This window comes from Eschrichtius robustus, chromosome 19 (assembly GCF_028021215.1).
Source record: "Eschrichtius robustus isolate mEscRob2 chromosome 19, mEscRob2.pri, whole genome shotgun sequence".
Classification (NCBI taxonomy): domain Eukaryota; kingdom Metazoa; phylum Chordata; class Mammalia; order Artiodactyla; family Eschrichtiidae; genus Eschrichtius; species Eschrichtius robustus.
The window spans coordinates 19,285,196-19,299,454 of NC_090842.1; the positions used below are offsets into that span (position 1 = coordinate 19,285,196).

At 58.6% G+C, this 14,259-nt stretch overlaps 3 protein-coding genes across 10 annotated transcripts in view; 2 read left to right on the plus strand and 1 right to left on the minus strand.

The window, feature by feature from the left end:
• Positions 1-51: 51 nt before the first annotated feature.
• LCAT (lecithin-cholesterol acyltransferase) lies at positions 52-3,393 on the plus strand. Its single transcript, XM_068527459.1, has 6 exons — positions 52-329; positions 1,049-1,205; positions 1,284-1,399; positions 1,492-1,587; positions 1,673-1,897; positions 2,802-3,393. The coding sequence occupies exons 1-6, from the start codon at positions 176-178 to the stop codon at positions 3,374-3,376; spliced, it is 1,323 nt and encodes a 440-aa protein (XP_068383560.1). The 5' UTR covers positions 52-175; the 3' UTR covers positions 3,377-3,393.
• Positions 3,394-4,756: 1,363 nt separating this feature from the next.
• Positions 4,757-10,693, plus strand: PSMB10 (proteasome 20S subunit beta 10). 7 transcript variants are annotated; one of them, XM_068527461.1, is made up of 11 exons: positions 4,757-4,900; positions 5,138-5,225; positions 5,315-5,412; positions 5,521-5,661; positions 5,938-6,053; positions 6,159-6,217; positions 7,152-7,264; positions 9,179-9,282; positions 9,932-10,035; positions 10,127-10,206; positions 10,574-10,693. In XM_068527461.1, the coding sequence occupies exons 1-11, from the start codon at positions 4,845-4,847 to the stop codon at positions 10,608-10,610; spliced, it is 996 nt and encodes a 331-aa protein (XP_068383562.1). In that variant the 5' UTR covers positions 4,757-4,844; the 3' UTR covers positions 10,611-10,693. The 7 variants fall into 7 exon arrangements, with proteins under 7 accessions (XP_068383562.1, XP_068383561.1, XP_068383565.1 ...); XM_068527460.1 differs by lacking the exon at positions 9,179-9,282 and having other exon boundaries at positions 10,127-10,654; XM_068527464.1 differs by lacking the exons at positions 9,179-9,282; positions 10,127-10,206; positions 10,574-10,693 and adding an exon at positions 6,873-7,024 and having other exon boundaries at positions 9,932-10,003.
• Positions 10,694-11,470: 777 nt separating this feature from the next.
• Positions 11,471-14,259, minus strand: part of PSKH1 (protein serine kinase H1) — a 29,865-nt gene continuing 27,076 nt past the window's right edge. Inside the window, exon 3 of one of the 2 annotated variants that reach the window (XM_068528759.1) lies at positions 11,471-13,774. In XM_068528759.1, the coding sequence (XP_068384860.1) occupies positions 13,457-13,774 (318 nt within the window). In that variant the 3' untranslated portion in view covers positions 11,471-13,456. The remainder of the gene's footprint in view (positions 13,775-14,259) is intronic. The other variant, XM_068528760.1, reaches the window with a different exon arrangement.

The following is a 14,259-nucleotide window of genomic DNA, read 5'->3' on the forward strand; positions in this document are numbered from 1 at the left end:
GGAACTGAACCCAGGCCCAGAGCCGGCTCCCTGAGGCTGTGCCCCTTTCCGGAAATCTCTGGCCACCCCCATTGGCCAGGCTGTCCCTCCCACTGACCCTGGGGCCCCTCCCACCCCCACTCCAGATAAGGCCAGCCCAGGACTGCTTCACTGGGCACTAGGCACGAGGGCTGGAATGGGGCTGCCCGGCTCCCCGCGGCAGTGGGTCTTGCTGCTGCTGGGGCTGCTGCTCCCCCCCGCCGCCCCCTTCTGGCTCTTCAATGTGCTCTTCCCCCCGCACACCACGCCCAAGGCTGAGCTCAGTAACCACACACGGCCCGTCATCCTCGGTAAGCCCCCACCAGGCCCCTGATACACCAGGGCAGACCTTGGGGAACCTGGGCCCCAGCCCCTGGTAGCAGAGCCTGCCGAGGCCCTTCTGCCCTTGCATTAGCCCTGATCCCTGCCTCAGCGTCTGGAGGGGCCAAAGGCTTGTCCTGCAGAGAAATCAACCCCTTCTCGCACTACACTGTTCTTGTGTCTTGGAGTTGTCTCCCCGAGGTGGGTGGAGTAGAGGGTGGGTGTGCCTGAGGGCTTGGCTGGGGCATTACAAGCTGTGGTCGGCTGTAGTCACCGGACCCTGGTCCAAGCCCCACCACTCCTTCCTCAGCCCCCAACCCGGCAAGGACAAGGTGCCCAGCCCAGGAGAGCAGGAGAGGCTCATCAGGTCCTGCCCCTGCTCCTAGGCCCGGCCCCACTCCCTTGTACTATTTGTTCTCCCCTTGGACTTTGGCAGTGATGGAGAGCCACGCTAGATGTTTGCTTGGTGGGGGCAGGGGTCAGTGGCCTTGGCCCCTGTACCCTCCCTGACTGAGGGGAGCCTGGGCTTTGGGGGGACGGGGCGGGGGATGTGATCAGAAAGAGAGGATCTTGTCCTTCGTCCCTGGGGGTGGAGGGTGTGGGAGATGAAGGGACGGGGCTGGTCACTGCAGTGTCGGGGAGGTGAGACCGGGGTGGGGTCCACTGCAGGGAAATGGGAGGGATCCAGAGTGAAGGCTGGTGCCCGCAGTGCCTGGCTGCCTGGGGAATCAGCTGGAAGCCAAGCTGGATAAACCAAATGTGGTGAACTGGATGTGCTACCGCAAGACAGATGACTTTTTCACCATCTGGCTGGATCTCAATATGTTCCTACCCGTTGGGGTAGACTGCTGGATCGATAACACCAGGTTCGTGCCATCCCCTCTGGCCTAGCCCCCCACCCTGCTCCTTGGTTGCCGCTTCGCTGACTGTCCCACTGCCCCCAGGGTTGTCTACAACCGCAGCTCTGGGCGAGTATCCAATGCTCCCGGTGTACAGATCCGTGTTCCCGGCTTTGGCAAGACCTACTCTGTTGAGTATCTGGACAACAGCAAGTTGGCAGGTGTGTGTGTTGCAGGAAAGCGTGGGGCTCTAGGCTTGGTGGGCTTGCAGGAGCCACGGCCAGAACCCCCAGTGCCGCTGCCTCACCCACAGGTTACATGCACACACTGGTTCAGAACTTGGTCAACAATGGGTATGTGCGGGATGAGACGGTTCGGGCTGCCCCCTACGACTGGCGGCTGGAGCCCAGTGAGTATCTCTGTGCATAGGGGGCTTGAGGCAGGGCAGGTGGCCCCTAATCCCAGCTGTGCTGACCCATCCACCCCCCCTGCAGGCCAGCAGGAGGAGTACTACCTGAAGCTTGCTGGGCTAGTGGAGGAAATGCACGCTACCTACAGAAGGCCTGTCTTCCTCATTGGGCACAGCCTCGGCTGCCTGCACTTGCTCTATTTCTTACTGCGCCAGCCCCAGGCCTGGAAGGATCGCTTCATCGATGGTTTCATCTCTCTTGGGGCTCCCTGGGGTGGCTCCATCAAGCCCATGATAATCTTGGCCTCAGGTGAGAGGGCCTCTGATCACTTGTGTCCCATGGGGAGGGGTGGGGGGTGGAATGAAGCTGACTGTGGGCCTTCCCTCACTCCTGTTTCTTCTCGCAATGCCAGGCTGGGGGTGTTGCCTACCACCTCTGGGGCACAGCCCCTTTCATTGGCCCTCTGAGAGCAGTGAGCCTGGCCTGGACCATTAGAGTGTCTCCTGACAGTGTCTCAGCGATATCAAAGGGGAAGTAAACAAAGAGGAAGTTAACCCCAGCAATCTGACTCATTGCTGAGGTCTGTTCCTTGTGGCCTCAGGTCCTACCCACTCAGCTTTCGGCTGCCTTCTGCTCCCAGGAGCCCCTTTGCCCAGGGATCTGCCCTAAGCCAGGGCCAGACCCCGGGAGCCCCTCCTGCCCTTCCCCAAGGAGTGGCATAGCTACCACCTGCGGAGCACCCACTGTATTCTGAGCACAGCCAGACATGGCCTTACCCCTAGGAGCTTAAGTGAAGGAAACACTCCCCAGACTATATCAATGAGTGTCAAACAGAGATTGGTCTCATTTCATTCTTCCCAGAACACAGCTCTGAGCCCTGTGCAGCACAGGCCACAGGGGCCAACAGACACTTGCCTGAGAGAGAACTGCCAGCACCATCCCCCACTGTTCACACACGCAGGAAACCCCTCCCTGCCCTCCTGTTGAAGCTCTACAGCTCTGCCTCACAGAGGTGCCACTAGGGCTTCTCACTTAACAAGTACACACGGAGCTCCTCCTGAATGCCAGGCCGGTTCTAGTCCATGACTTGGAGTCGATGTTTGGCGTGGGCAAGACAAGGTTGAGCATCCAGCTGAGCTTGGGCTGGGGGGCAAGTTGTGGGCCGGGGGTAGCCAGGACTGGCTCCCTGCCCCACCTTGCTCTGTGTCCACAGGTGACAACCAGGGCATCCCAATCATGTCCAGCATCAAGCTGAAAGAGGAGCAGCGCATGACAACAGCGTCCCCCTGGATGTTTCCTTCCAGCCAGGCATGGCCCGAGGACCACGTGTTCATTTCCACCCCCACCTTCAACTACACAAGCCGTGACTTGCAGCGCTTCTTTACAGACCTGCACTTTGAGGAAGGCTGGTACATGTGGTTACAGTCACGTGACCTGCTGGCAGGGCTCCCAGCACCTGGAGTAGAAGTATACTGTCTGTATGGCGTGGGCCTGCCCACACCCAGCACCTACATCTTTGACCATGGCTTCCCCTACACGGACCCTGTGGGTGTGCTCTATGAGGACGGGGATGACACCGTGGCCACGCGCAGCACCGAGCTCTGTGCCCACTGGCAGGGCCGCCAACAGCAGCCTGTGCACCTGCTGCCTCTGCCTGGGATACAGCACCTCAATATGGTCTTCAGCAACCAGACACTGGAGCATATCAATGCCATCCTGCTGGGTACCTACCGAAATAGCACCGCCGTACCCCCAACTGCCAGCCCAAGGCCCATGCCCCCTGAATAAAGACCTTCCTTTGCTGCTATAAGCCCTGACGTGTGTTATGGGTTCAGGGAAAGGCGCTAGGGTCCTCACACCAGGATTCATTCATCTGCAGGCCTGGTGCTTTGTGGAGCACAGGGCAAGAAGAGCTTTGTTAGAGCCTGGGATTGAATTGGGCACCTTGAGATGTACAGCTTCCCACTCTCCTGGTTGAGCTATTTAAGCAGCCTCTCCGTGCCTGCCTCTGCTCTGGGCCTGGGGACTGGAGGGAGCTGCACACACAGCTGTAGAATGGGGGTACGTGGAGCCTAGGGTGCAGGATGGGGACGATCTGAGCTGCCCCTCCTAGCTCCCAAAAGGGCAGGTGAGACCCCGCCTCTAGACAGAGACTTTTGAGTGCTAGGTGGGTGACAGAAGCACAAGAGTTTAGCATCTAGGAGAGTGACAGGCACTAAATAGGTCATTTCACTACTGAAGATTTAATTAATGGAGCTAAGTGATCTGAGAGAAAAGTTTAGGGAGGAACAATGTGGTGATTCTTGTGGGTCAGGGAAGGCTTCCCAGAGGAGGTGGTGCCTGTGCTGAGATGAGATGGAATGAGAAGGGTAACTGTAAAGACTGGTTTCAACCTAAGAACAGCATGCAGCTGATACAGGGTTTAACCAGGGGAAGAGTGTGACCAGATCTCCAATCTAGAAAAGAGCCCCCTCTCTGCAGGGCAGAGTGTAGCCTGGGGTGGAGGGTGAGGGGCAGGAAGTGTGGGGAAACCAGGGAGGCCAGTGCAGTGTCCAGGGGAGAGAGGATGCTAGCTAAAACAAGCAGTAATTAGGAGAAAGAAGTGGATAAAGGGTCATTTGGGATGTGAAATAAGGCTTAGCCATGGGTAGAGCCCAGCATGCCTACGAGCCACCAGATGGACAGCTACGGTGCCCCTCTTGAGAGAGGGAAGACAGCATCCGAGACATGGAAGACGGAAGGATCAGCATCACCTTGGCCGAGGACTGAGCCTCAGTGTTTGAGGTTTTAGGAAGAAGGCAAAGGCAGCAAAAGAGAGGCAGGAGTTGGGAGAAGGACAAATGGCAGACATGACTGATGCTGTTGGAAGGCCACCAACAATGAGAACAGAGACCTGGTCAATGTGACAGCCTCAGGGCTTTGGGACCTGAGGTTAGAGTTGGGGTCATGGTAGGCAGAGCTCGGGGCTGAGGCTGGACAGTGGCCAGAGAGGAGGGATTTGTCCCTCTGTTCAGACAGAGGGCCCAGGAGCAGCATGGAGAGCCAGGCAAGGGGCATCTCCCCCTTCCCAAGCTGCCTAGGACCAGAGCTGAAGGTGAAAGTGAAAGAGAAGATGCAGAAAAAAGGGGCCGGCATGCTCTGAGGGAAGGTGAAAGCAAAAGGAGGAAGCTCAGTAGTGCAGCCAGAGAGAGGTCTAGGCTTCGGCCTTCCTCCCTCCGTGTTGATCCCACTCCTCTGACCCCCTGCCCACCTGGAGATGCAGAAGACAGCGCTAGAACCCCAAAAGGGCTTCTCCTTCGAAAACTGCGAGAGGTGAGTGGGGGAATGGTTGGTTCCCCAGCTACCTACGCCCTCAGTGGGGGCTTCCGGGAGTGGGAGCCCCAGGGTTTTTAAAATTCCTGGGGGCGAGGGTGGGGGAAGGTACGTGTGTGGAACGACTTGGGTTCCCAGGCTTACCCGAAAGGTGAGGGAAACCGGGACGGAGTTAGGGGATGTTTCAGTTCAGTTCCCAGAAGAACTGAAACCTGGGTTTCTCCCCTCCGTTTCCAGAAACGCAGCCTTGGAACGCTCCCTCCCGGGGCTCCGTGTCCCTCATGCACGCAAGACCGGAACCACCATCGCAGGCCTTGTGTTCCGAGTGAGTAGGGAGTTGGGATTAGTAACACTCAGAGGAGCGGCCGGGAATGGGAGGTGGTTACTGAGCCAATGGCTCCTCCCCCCCCCCAGGACGGGGTCATCCTGGGCGCGGATACGCGGGCCACTAACGATTCGATCGTGGCGTACCAGAGCTGCGAAAAGATCCACTTCATCTGCCCTAAAATCTAGTGAGCATTCCCCCGCCCAGTTCCCCCCTCAAGAACCGCCCCCTCGTTCCCATCCCGGGTCCCAGCACATCCTAGTCCCGCCCACACGAAACCTCCCTTCGCCTTCAGCTGCTGTGGGGCTGGAGTAGCCGCGGACGCTGAGATGACCACACGGATGGCGGCGTCCAACATGGAGCTACACGAGCTGTACACAGGCCGCGAGCCCCGCGTGGCCACCGTCACCCGCGCGTTGCGCCAGACGCTCTTCCGGTGCTGGGGCGGGGCTAAAATGATCCTGGGGAGGGGCAGTTGCGGGGAGGGCGGGGCTGAGAGGAGGCTTGACAGGAGAAAGGGCGGGGCTGTGAGGTCCGAGAGACCGGAAGAGGCTGGCCTAAGAGGAGCTAAGAGAGTGGCAGGAAGGAACGCTGTCGGTCACGGGGCGCCAGACCACGGGAAGGGGCGGGGCTCGGGTGCAGGGGCGGTATCGCGGAGGGGCGGGACCTGGATTCCTGTGCGTTCGACTGACCGCACCCATTCCGCGAAAAGGTACCGGGGCTACGTGGGCGCCTCGCTGATTGTGGGCGGTGTAGACTTCACCGGACCGCAGCTCTACAGCGTGCACCCCCACGGCTCCTACAGCCGTCTGCCCTTCACGGCCCTGGGTGAGCGCTTCCGCCCCCTTCCCGAGAACCCTGCCCGTGCGACCTCAACGTTTATCCCGCGACTGGGAGGCCGCGGCTGACCTCAGTTGCCCTTCCTGCCTGCAGGCTCCGGCCAGGATGCGGCCCTGGCAGTGCTGGAGGACCGGTTCCAGCCGAACATGACGGTGAGCGACATCTCCCCCGCCCCGCCCCCCACTACGCGTGCATTGGTGGGAAGTTGCACCCGGGAGCTGGGGAAACGCAGAGGTACTCTGGCCTACTCTAGAGGTCGGGAAAGGCTTCTCGGAGGTGACGACTGAGTGGAGACTGAGGGGCCGGTGGAGTGAGGGTGAAGTGCTATTCCAACAGTGCCAAAGCTTGGACTGTCCCAGAAGTCAAAACTCAGAGAGAGCCATTTGGTGTTGAGGGAGAAGGGAACAGCAGCTGGGGTCTGGAGTCTGGATTTTGTTTAGGGTGGATGAAAGCAGAAGGCATATGTCACTTTATAGGTGCTTAAGGCCCAGAAAGAAAAAGGCAGTGAGCCAGGGATTGGGGGTGGGTGAACAGGCCACTGGAAGCAGAGCCACAAGTGTGACTCAGAGAAGTTTGTGAAGATGGGGGCAGTGGGAACATTGGGGTCTCTGGAGAGAGGGATACTGAAACCAGGGTAGAGGAGCCTGGGGTGGAGATGGGGGTGTAGGGAAGAGAGAGGAGTTTGGGTGTGAGCAAATGGTAAATAGTCCAGCCTTCAAGATTAACAGTCTCCAGGCTGTAGCCTGAGGGTGATACTAGAAAGGTCCATCAGGACTCACACACACACACACACACACATCTTTACAGCTGGAGGCAGCACAGGAGCTGCTGGTGGAAGCCATCACTGCAGGGATCCTGGGTGACCTGGGCTCTGGGGGCAGTGTGGATGCATGTGTGATCACTGGGACCAGCGCCAAGCTGCTGCGAACACTGAGCTCTCCCACAGAACCTATAGAGAGGTAGGAGCATGTGAGATGGGGGAATCACAGGGGAGGATGGGGTGGTAGCAAGGGAGATAGGGGGCTGCAAAGAGAGGACGGGCCACTTGATGGGCCAATTTGAGAGGTCATCCTTTCTCCTTCCCAGGTCCAGACAGTACCGCTTTGCCCCTGGGACCACAGCTGTCCTGTCGGAGACAGTGATGCCACTGACCCTGGAGCTGCTGGAGGAAACTGTGCAGGCCATGGATGTGGAGTGAAGTAGGCTGAGGCTTAGAGCTTGGAACAAGGAGGAATAAACCCAGAAAACACAAACACCTAGACAGATGGCTGTGTCCTTCTTGGGTGGAGGGGGACAAGCAGCCAGCAGGGCTCTGTGGCTAAGGTGGCCCTGCAGGGGCCACTCCCTCCCATGGCTTCAGTGCCTAGCCTAAGGGGTGCACTTTACCCATCACCTTAGGCATCTACCCCTCCAGAACCCCAGGCCTGGCAAGTATCACAGGCTCAAAGTGGAAAGCCCCCCTCCTGACTCTCCACACTGCAGAGGCTCCCCCTACCACTCCCATGCCTTGCTCTTGCCCTCTAGTCCACTGAGGGCTATTGTACAACCCGAAAGGCCCATGTACTGCCCCCACATAGAGCCTTTACCTGGCTCATCAGTGGCCAAGGACACAGCCCACAGCTCTCAGTCAGACCCCCCCCATCCCCACTGATGGCTAAAATGCTGGTATAGGAGCTGCTCCCTGATTCCAAGGGCAAGTTCTCACAAGCGCACTCCTCACCCCTACAACGCCTTTATCTGTAAAACCCTTCTGATGACCAGGCATACCTGAGGTGCTAACATAATGCTGAGCTTCTGTTTGCACGTGTTGGGCTGTGACTAAGGGGATTGACTCCAAGTTTTCTGGGTGCCAGGGGTCACAGGGCTCATGTGGGGAGAGATGACATGACACATTTATCCAGCAGACTTTTGCTGAGCACCCACTGAGTGTCAGCCCAGGTGCAGGGTGCTAGTGGGAGAATCCTGCCTTGGGAGAGAATGGCTGAGCGCCCCTGGAGCTTTGGAACTGTTAGAATCTGCCCAACCCCTGGGGAGGGTCTACTCCAGGCTGGACATCCCTGGGTCCCTGATTATGCTTTTTTCCCTCAGTATTTTATTAGGAAAATTTTAAAACATAAAATCTGGAAAAAAGTTGAACACCTATATACCCACTGCAGACTTTACAATTAGTATTTTGTTATATTTGCTTTACCACGAATCTATCTATCCTTCCCTCTAGTCAGCAATTAACTCATCTTATTTTTTTGACTGATGTGTTCTTGAATCAGCCAAAGCCCTCATACCCCTAGAAGGAGGCAAGCCAACTTACCTGTTGCAGCTTTGCACATAGGGGTGTCTTCTCTCCCTCGGTTCAGGCTCAGCTTGGGGCTCTACAGTGAATGGACTGTAGATACCAGGGGCTTGTCCATGGGAGCCCCAAGGCCTGGAGGCTGAGATTTGATGGCTGTCATCCTTCCACCCCTGATCTCCATCCAGGATCGGCCAGTCACCAAGGGCTCATACCTTGCCCTCCTGTGCACAAGGCCCCTCCTAGGTGTATCCTCTCACCACGAACAGTGTGGGCTTTGGAGCCAGACAGATGAAGGTTTGGGTCCAAACACACCATGTGGCAGGAGAGTCAGCATCTCCCTGAGCAAACCGTGACACCCATTCCAAGTTGATGAGGAATCACTGAGGTGATATGTTAGGATTTGCAACCCGCCAGCACCCCCGTCCTGGCCCTGGCCCTTCCACAGCAGAGCTGGTGCAGGTGGACATTCCCTCTACCAGTAAGGAACACCCCTGGGTGCTGAGCAGGCTTCTCTGAGTCTGGTGCTCCTGATAGCCCTGGGAGACTTCCCTGATCCCAGCCACCAGGTGGTTACCATAAGTCTAACCACAAGTCCTTGGTACCTGGTGCTCAACATTTGGGATGTGAGGTGGTTCAGGGATCCAGTCAGGGGCCAGGCTTTGGGGGGTGGAGGAGGTGAGAGCCTCACACCTGGGCACCTGTCTGATAAGTCAAGGCCTGGGTGGAGGACCTTGACCTACAGAGACCCTCCTCCTGACTAGAGCATGGCAGGGAGCTGAACCTCCACAGCTGCCTGGCCTCAGTCCTGGGACTTTCGCTCAAGGATGAAGAGAACCATAAAGCCAGGCCCAGTTCTCAACCTCATGCCTGCCACAATGTTGCTGTTCAGCCTGCTCCTTACCCTGGTCCTCCTTGGCTCCTCCTGGGGTGAGTGGGCCTGGCCCACCCCTGACTGAACAGCCTTAGGGCAACCCAGCTCCCAGCACCAGCCCAGGCTTCCTGCTCAGGGGCTCAGGGAAGGGGCCAGGCTGGCTAGAAGGGAAGCAGGTGGACAGAGTGGGCAAAGGAAAAAGGATGTGGCAAGGCTGGGAGGACGCAAGAGGGGGTCAGGGGCCAGTCTCACAAATGGGACAGGAGCTTGGGCTGGGCCCAAGAGCCGGGGAGGGTTTAGGAAGCTGAGAAGCAAAGGTTGAACGTGTAGTTTAGGAAGAGCCTTCTGGCTGCATGTGGGGTATGGACCGTTGAGGTCTGGAGGGAGTGAAGAGGCTAGGAAGGAGACAGGAATATTCCTGGGGACAGGGAGAAAAATGGCCTGGGATCGGGGGTGGGGTGGAGTTGGGGAATGGTGGGGAGTAGGTTGGAGAGAGATGGGGGAGAATCGACAACTTGGGGGCTGGTTGGATGGGGGCAACTGAGATAGCTATAGAGGCCCAGAGGTGCTCAGGGTGAGAAGGGGTAGTGATGAGCCCTCTTGATTTGGACCCCTCTGGGGGGCACAGCCTGGGGGCACCCAGGAGGAGGAGAGGAGAGGTGTGCTGGGATGTGGGAGGCAGGTCCTCACCAGCCCAATGGTCAGGTTGCAGCGTTCCTGCCATCAGACCGGTGCTGAGCTTCAGCCAGAGGATTGTCAATGGGGAGAACGCAGTGCTGGGCTCGTGGCCCTGGCAGGTGTCCTTGCAGGTACATGCACCCTGGGGGTGGTGCAGGGTTTCAGGTGTTTCATGCCTGGGTGTAGCCTGGGCCCACCCCCACTTCTGACCCCTGACCCTAGGACAGCAACGGCTTCCACTTCTGCGGTGGTTCCCTCATCAGCCAGTCCTGGGTGGTCACTGCTGCCCACTGCAATGTTGTGTGAGTGCTTCCCTTCTACCTGCACACCCCCAGCCCCCACCTCCCCACCTCCTTGCCCTGGAGGCCCCTCTCTTGTCACTCTGCCCTCCCTGTGGCTGCCCAACCCCACTCTCACTGCAGCCCTGGCTGCCACTTTGTCATCCTGGGCAAGTACGACCTGTCATCCAGCACTGAGCCTTTGCAGGTTCTGTCCATCTCGCGGGTCAGTGCCTGGGCTGCAGATGGGGAAGGAAGAGTGGGCAGTGTAGGTGTGTGGGTTCTGGGGGTGAGGAATTCCGAGCATGCCCTGGCCTAGTCCCCTCAGCACCCATCACCCTGGGGGCCTGTGCCCACCCCCATCCTGCATGGCCCCTTCCTGGGTCCACAGGCCATCACGCACCCTTTCTGGAACCCCACCACCATGAACAACGATCTGATGCTACTAAAGCTCGCCTCCCCAGCCCAGTACACAACACGCATCTCACCAGTTTGCCTGCCTTCCTCAAATGAGGTGCTGCTTGAAGGCCTCACGTGTCACCACTGGCTGCGGCCGCCTCAGCGGTGTGGGTAGGAACTCGGGCCAAAGCTCTGGGTGGGAGGGCAGGGTGGGGACAAGTCATCTGGGACCTAACCACCCACTCCCGGCCCACAGGCAGTGTGACTCCCGCACGCCTGCAGCAGGTGGTTCTGCCCCTGGTCACCGTGAGTCGGTGCCAGCAGTACTGGGGCTCACGCGTCACCAACTCTATGATCTGTGCAGGGGCCTCGGGGCCTCCTCGTGCCAGGTGGGCACTGGCCCCCTGTCCTGTCCTCTGCACTGTCCTGTGGCACTCCCACCCCCCACACTGACTTCTCCCCTCTCCTTCTGTCAGGGTGACTCTGGAGGCCCGCTTGTCTGCCAGAAGGGGGACACGTGGGTGCTCACTGGTATTGTCTCCTGGGGCACCAATAACTGCAACGTGCGCGCGCCTGCCACGTACACTCGGGTTAGCAAGTTCAGTACCTGGATCAATCATAGCCTACAACGGAGCCCACCACAGGCCCTCTTCCCATCTCAGTCCAATAAAGACCCCAGGCTCTGTCCTCTTGTGTATGCCTGTCTGTCTTCCTGGTTCAGGGAAAAGGAGAGGCTCTTGGGGGCCCCACTCCCCAAGCGGACTTTGTCTTCTGGCACGGCAGGTGTTGAGGAGTCAGGATCCTCCTAGACTAGCCGTGACCAGGCTGGGCTCTCCCCACCTCCCCACCACCTCCTGGGCAACCTCTTGTCCACAGCAAGAGACTGGGCTGTCGGAATGAATGGGCAGCTTTCCCTGGGGAAGGCAGCCTGTTTATTGAGTACGAAGGATACATTTACAAACTGAGTACACAAAATAAATAACTGCACATTCTCCATCCACAGTCCATGGCATAAAGGCCCAAGTCTCCAAACTCCCTCCGTCCTACCTTCAGGACCAGGCCCATCCTGGCCAAAAGAGGAAATAAATCCCCAGAGGCACTTGGGGAAGTAGGGGGAATTCTGAGGCCATGGGGCTTGGGCTTTCCACTGCCTTGTGCTAGGGGAACTGGAAACAGAAGGAGGGGGTGTACAAGGCACGGATGACTTGGCCCAGAGTGGTCTCTTTTGGCTTGGTTTCCCACTGGAGGTGGCACATGCAAAAAGAGGAGGGCCTAGCCCAAGGGAACCCACTGGGAGGAACTGAGAGCCAAACCCTCCCTGCTGGCAGGGGACCTGCAGTCCAGCTAAGGCTAAAGCTGGGCCCTGGCTCTTTCCCACCCACTGAAAGCAGCTGTGGAGGGACAGGGCTTGGGTTCCAGCCCCGTCTGTGGTGGTGGGGAGGCACCATGACTGACAGCGGGATGGTCTGGCTCAGACCTCTGGGAAAGCAGCCACCCAATTCCACCCGCCTCTCGCAGGGGCTCCCTCCAGACAGAGATTCAGCGGGGCCCAGAATGGAAGGGTAATGCTGTGAAAAGAAGCAGGGACAGGCTGGACTGAGCAAGGCCACCGTGAGAAGGTCAGTGCCCCAGGCACTCAGGGTTCAGAGGCAGGTCACACAGTATGGCTAAGTTCCAGGGAGCTGCGCAGAAGCTCAGCAGAAGGGGATAGAGTTGAGCACCCCGGGGGACCCTCCCTCAATGCAGCAGCTCCTTCCTTTCGACTTCCTCTTGGAGGATAAAGGGAGAGCATGGTGCTCATTCCTAGGCCGCCCATACTCATGCCAGACGCTAGATGGCTCCTTCATGCAGCTGCAGAGGAGGGAACAGCAGCACCTGAAGGGAGAGGCAACACCAAGGGTGGAACCAAGGCTGACACTGGAATCCTGATGGGGCTCTCCCCCGGAAGCCCCTGCCCTTTGCTTTGGCCCAGGTGCCCCCATCCCCCAGGTAGCAGCAGTGGGGCTCCTTTTAACCCCGCACAGTTGGGAAGGAGGCACCTGGGGAATAGAATGGGCATCGAAGGGGGAGAGGGAGGTGATAGTAGGCTCTGTAAAGAAGGCACTGAGTGCAGTAGGCTGGTGGGCAGGAACTCTCATAGTCAGAGAGAGGCTGAAGCCTGGAGCAAGCCTGCTACCAACGTGGCCACACAGTCCAGAGGGCCAAGGACCATTCCATGGTCCTACCACCAGAGATCCTGGCAAGTCCTGGGGCCGGGAGGGGTCCCTGGGGGCACCATAAAGGAAGACAGATCTTGGCTGGGAGGTGGGAGGCTGTTTAGACTTAGCCAGGGGCTGAGAGTCCAGCCAAGGCACAAGCTGTGGGCCTACCTGGGCCTCGCACTGGAGCATAGTCATGAGGATCAGGGCGCCATGGAATGTGGGGCGGGGGGAGGGCAGACAGGAAGGCTTGGTAGAGGAAAGGGGGGATTCCAGAACTAACTGTCCCGAAGAGTCCTGGGACCACAGGACGCCCTCTACCTGGCACTGCATGCTCATTTGGTCTAGGGAAGAGCCAAGAGGTGAGGAGACTGAAGGCCAGGTCCTGCCCTTCCCCCAATATGTACCAGAGCAGTTGTCCAGCAAAAGGAGCATTAGTGCCAGACCAGGCTCCCCGTTCAGGGGGCTCGTACGCCCCAGGGCTCCCTCCACTCTGTCACACCAGACTCAGGCCCAGGGTGAAGATGGGGACTGCTGAAGGCACAGAGAAGGGGCTGGGGCCATTCACCTACCACTGACCATAGAGACCTATCTCTAGAGAGGGCGGTGGGCCCAGATGGCACAGCGATGTGTGGCCAGGCTGGGGCCATGCCATGTCTGCACCCCAGCCTGGCAGCTCAGCCATTGTACTGCTGCTGGTAGCGCAGGTTGAGCTCCCGCAGCTCTCGCTCCCGCACTCGGCGAGACTTGTTGGATCGTGTAGAGCGGCTGGAACGCGTGGACTGGGCAGATTTGGTGCTCTGGCAGCGCGAGGAGGCGCGTTTGAGGAGGTTCTGGGAGATGGAGCGGTGCAGATTCTTCATAGACGAAGAGGCTGCCATGCTCACCACCCACGGATGCCTCAGGGCCTGCAGTGCCGTCATACGGGCGCCGGGGTCCACCGTCAGCAGGCGGTCAATGAAGTCCTTGGCCAGGTTGGACACGCTGGGCCAGGGCTAGAAGCCAAGGACAAGCATTAGAGCGAGCACACTCAACATTGCCCTGAACATCCCGATGACGTCACCTACACAGCACTCAGACCTGTCCAGTAGCCCTGCACTCTCCCCCTAGAGAGAGGAACTGCCCGGCTCCTCCCACGCAGAGCATTCCGGGCCTCCCCTTCCCACCCAGTGCTGACCCAGGCCACTGAGCAGAGGCTGCTCTCTGAGTGACAAGGAATGTGCTAGGAGGTGAAGGATCCACCCCTTCCCCGAGGAGCAAACTTCAAAGGTGCCCTGGACTCAAGGCCTGGTTCAAGGAGGTGGTCCCCGTCAAGACCACCCAACCTACCCCAGGACCACCATAACTCAGGGCGATTTAATGAGAACGACCCAAACCTTCCACCATATCTTGAGCCGGACTTAAGCTCCCATCACTGGATGCCCATACCGGGCCACTTCCTAGTCCTTAAAAACAGGGTCCGCCCTCCCTTCCACCTGAA

Coding starts and splice junctions, on each gene's coding strand:
- LCAT (XM_068527459.1), top strand. CDS start 176: ATGGGGCTGCCCGGCTCCCCGCGGCAGTGGGTCTTGCTGCTGCTGGGG. Junction 330..1,048: donor CACACGGCCCGTCATCCTCG/GTAAGCCCCCAC, acceptor TGGTGCCCGCAG/TGCCTGGCTGCCTGGGGAAT. Junction 1,588..1,672: donor CGACTGGCGGCTGGAGCCCA/GTGAGTATCTCT, acceptor CCCCCCCTGCAG/GCCAGCAGGAGGAGTACTAC.
- PSMB10 (XM_068527460.1), top strand. CDS start 4,845: ATGCAGAAGACAGCGCTAGAACCCCAAAAGGGCTTCTCCTTCGAAAAC. Junction 4,901..5,137: donor TCCTTCGAAAACTGCGAGAG/GTGAGTGGGGGA, acceptor CTCCGTTTCCAG/AAACGCAGCCTTGGAACGCT. Junction 5,662..5,937: donor TTGCGCCAGACGCTCTTCCG/GTGCTGGGGCGG, acceptor TTCCGCGAAAAG/GTACCGGGGCTACGTGGGCG.